Consider the following 3,246-nt stretch of genomic DNA (forward strand, 5'->3'; position numbering starts at 1 on the left):
CGTCTGAACTAAAACCCCCTACCTTTCCGGGGACCATATCCCTCTATTCCTATGCTATTCATATATTTGTCAAGACACATCTTCAAAGTCACTATCGTATCTGCTTCCACTACCTTCCCCGGCAACGAGTTCCAGCCACCCACCACCCTCTGTGTAAAAAACCTGCCTTGTGCATCTCCTTTAAACCTTGCCCCTCGCACCTTAAACCTATGCCCCTCTTAACTGACTCTTCCACCCTGGGAAAAAGCGTCTGACTATCCACTCTGTCCATGACCCTCATAATCTTGTAGACTTCTATCAGGTCGTCCCCCTCAACCTCCTTCGTTCCACTGAGAACCAACCAAGTTTCTCCAACCTCTCCTCATAGCTAATGCCCTCCATACCAGGCAACATCCTGCTAAATATTTTCCGTACCCTCTCCAAAGCCTCCACATCCTTCTGGTAGTGTGGTGACCAGAATTGAACACGAGATTCCAAGTGGGGTTTAACTTTTTAAACTCAATGTCCCGGCCGATGAAGGCAAGCATGCCGTATGCCTTCTTGATTATCTTCTCCACCTGCATTGCCACTTTCAATGACCTGTGTACCTGTACACCCAGATCCCTCTGCCTATGTATACTCTTAAGGGTTCTGCCATTTACTGTATATTTCCCATCATTATCTCACATTTGTCCGGATTCAACTTCATCTGCCATCTCTCCGCCCAAGTCTCCAACTGCTCTATATCCTGCTGTATCCTCTGCCGGTCCCCAACGCTGTCCGCAATTCCACCAACCTTTGTATCGTCCACAAACTTACCAATCAAACCAGTTACATTTTCCTCCAAATCATTTATCCTTGGAAAGACGGAGAATGAGGGGAGATCTAATAGAGGTGTACAAGATTATGAAGGGTATAGATAGGGTGAACAGTGGGAAGCTTTTTCCCAGGTCGGAGGTGACGATCACGAGGGGTCACGGGCTCAAGCTGAGAGGGGCAAAGTATAACTCAGATATCAGAGGGACGATTTTTACACAGAGGGTGGTGGGGGCCTGGAATGCGCTGCCAAGTAGGGTGGTGGAGGCAGGCACGCTGACATCGTTTAAGACTTACCTGGATAGTCACATGAGCAGCCTGGGAATGGAGGGATACAAACGATTGGTCTAGTTGGACCAAGGAGCGGCACAGGCTTGGAGGGCCGAAGGGCCTGTTTCCTGTGCTGTACTGTTCTTTGTTCTTTATATATTACAAACAGCAAAAGTCCCAGCACTGATCCCTGAGGAATGTCACTTGTCACAGCCCTCCATTCAGAAAGGTACCTTTGCACTGCCAACCTCTGTTTTCTTCTGACTAAATATCTCTAAACTTCCTAACACCCTGTCACTCTGTGATCCTTGTGACATTTGAAACCAGGTATTCGCAAAAAGACTCAAAGAGCATCAGCCCACTGGAGGCTGAGACCAGCCAGTCCAGCACAAAGAAATCCTCTGCCCCTTCCCATTGACCAACTGTGAGAATGAACAAAATGCAGTCCTGGATGTAATTGAGAGCAGAAACAATAACAGCAGAATCCAACCCCTGGAATCACTCGTGAACTTGTTGGTGTCTCAGCAGGTGGGATGAAACTCTGAATCCCTTCCCACACACAGAGCAGGTGAATGGTCTCTCGCCAGTGTGAACTCGCTGGTGTATCCGCAGGTCAGATGACTGAGTGAATCCCTTCCCACACTGAGAGCAGGTGAATGGTTTCTCCCCAGTGTGAACTCGCAGGTGTGTCCGCAGGTGGGTTGACCGAGTGAATCCCTTCCCACACTGAGAGCAGGTGAACGACCTCTCCCCTGTGTGAACTCGCTGGTGTGTCAGCAGGTCAGATGAGTTTGTGAATCCCTTCCCACACTGAGAGCAGGTGAATGGTTTCTCCCCAGTGTGAACACGCTGGTGTCTCTGCAGGTGGGTTGACCGAGTGAATCCCTTCCCACACTGAGAGCAGGTGAACGGCCTCTCTCCTGTGTGAACTCGCTGGTGTGTCCGTAGGTCAGATGACTGAGTGAATCCCTTCCCACACTGAGAGCAGGTGAATGGTTTCTCCCCAGTGTGAACTCGCTGGTGTATCCGCAGGTGGGATGACTGAGTGAATCCCTTCCCACACTGAGAGCAGGTGAACGGCCTTTCCCCTGTGTGACGTAGCTGGTGTCTCTGCAGGTCGGCTGACTGAGTGAATTCTTGCCCACACTGAGAGCAGGTGAACGGTCTCTCCCCAGTGTGAACTCGTTCGTGTGTCCGCAGGTTGGATGACTGAGTGAATCCCTTCCCACACTGAAAACAGTTGAATGGCCTCTCCCCAGTGTGAATTCGCTGGTGTCTCTGCAGGTGGAATGACCGAGTGAATCTCTTCCCACACTGAGAGCAGTTGAATGGCCTCTCCCCAGTGTGAACTCGCTGGTGTCTCTGCAGGTGGAATGACCGAGTGAATCCCTTCCCACACTGAGAGCAGGTAAATGGCCTCTCTCCAGTGTGAACTTGCTGGTGTGTCTGCAGGCTGGATAACTGAATGAATCCCTTCCCACACTGAGAGCAGGTGAATGGCCTCTCCTCAGTGTGAACTCGCTGGTGTAACTGCAGGTGGGATAACTGATTAAATCCCTCCCTACACTGAGAGCAGATGAATGGCCTCTCCCCAGTGTGGCTGCGCCGATGAGTTTCCAGCTCTGATGGGGATCTGTATCCCTTCCCACAGTCCGCACATTTCCATGGTTTCTCCATGGTGCAGGTGTCCTTCCCTCTCTCTTGAGTGGACAATTAGTTGAAACTTCGTCCACACACAGAACAAGATTACAGTCTCTCCCCGCTGTGAATGATGTGATATTTATTCAGACTGTGTAACTGGTTAAAGCTCTTTAGTCAGTGCATCGGAACACACTCACTCGAGTGTGGCAGTGTGTTGATGCTTTTTCACTCACACTGACATTTCAAATCTTTTCAAATCGACAGACTGGACAATCATTTCTCCTTCTGGATTCAAAGTCCGATGATATTGAGGTCCCAAGGAATATGATTCTGTCACGTCGAGACGTGACATTTGAGATTTCAGCCTGTGATTCCTCTTTCAGTATCCTGGAAAATGAGTTTCCAAAAGTCATCAGTGTCAGTACAGGATAGAAATTCAGAACAGACAATTTCTATGGAACGTTCTTTCCTCTCTCATTCCCCAAAAGTTGTAAATCTCCATCCCACACAGTCTCTCCCCATTCTCAGCAGGTCTGGCAG

At 49.5% G+C, this 3,246-nt stretch overlaps 1 protein-coding gene across 1 annotated transcript; it reads right to left on the reverse strand.

Annotated features, from left to right (window-relative positions):
- Positions 1-1,563: 1,563 nt before the first annotated feature.
- On the reverse strand, positions 1,564-2,748 carry LOC144482857 (uncharacterized). Its single transcript, XM_078201701.1, has one exon. The coding sequence runs from the start codon at positions 2,740-2,742 to the stop codon at positions 1,564-1,566; it is 1,179 nt and encodes a 392-aa protein (XP_078057827.1). The 5' UTR covers positions 2,743-2,748.
- Between the last annotated feature and the right edge of the window lie 498 nt (positions 2,749-3,246).

Source organism: Mustelus asterias, unplaced genomic scaffold, assembly GCF_964213995.1.
Source record: "Mustelus asterias unplaced genomic scaffold, sMusAst1.hap1.1 HAP1_SCAFFOLD_43, whole genome shotgun sequence".
Lineage (NCBI taxonomy): Eukaryota > Metazoa > Chordata > Chondrichthyes > Carcharhiniformes > Triakidae > Mustelus > Mustelus asterias.

What these genes read in the sequence shown, in the direction of transcription:
- LOC144482857 (XM_078201701.1), bottom strand. Translation starts at nt 2,742, where the DNA reads ATGGAGAAACCATGGAAATGTGCGGACTGTGGGAAGGGATACAGATCC.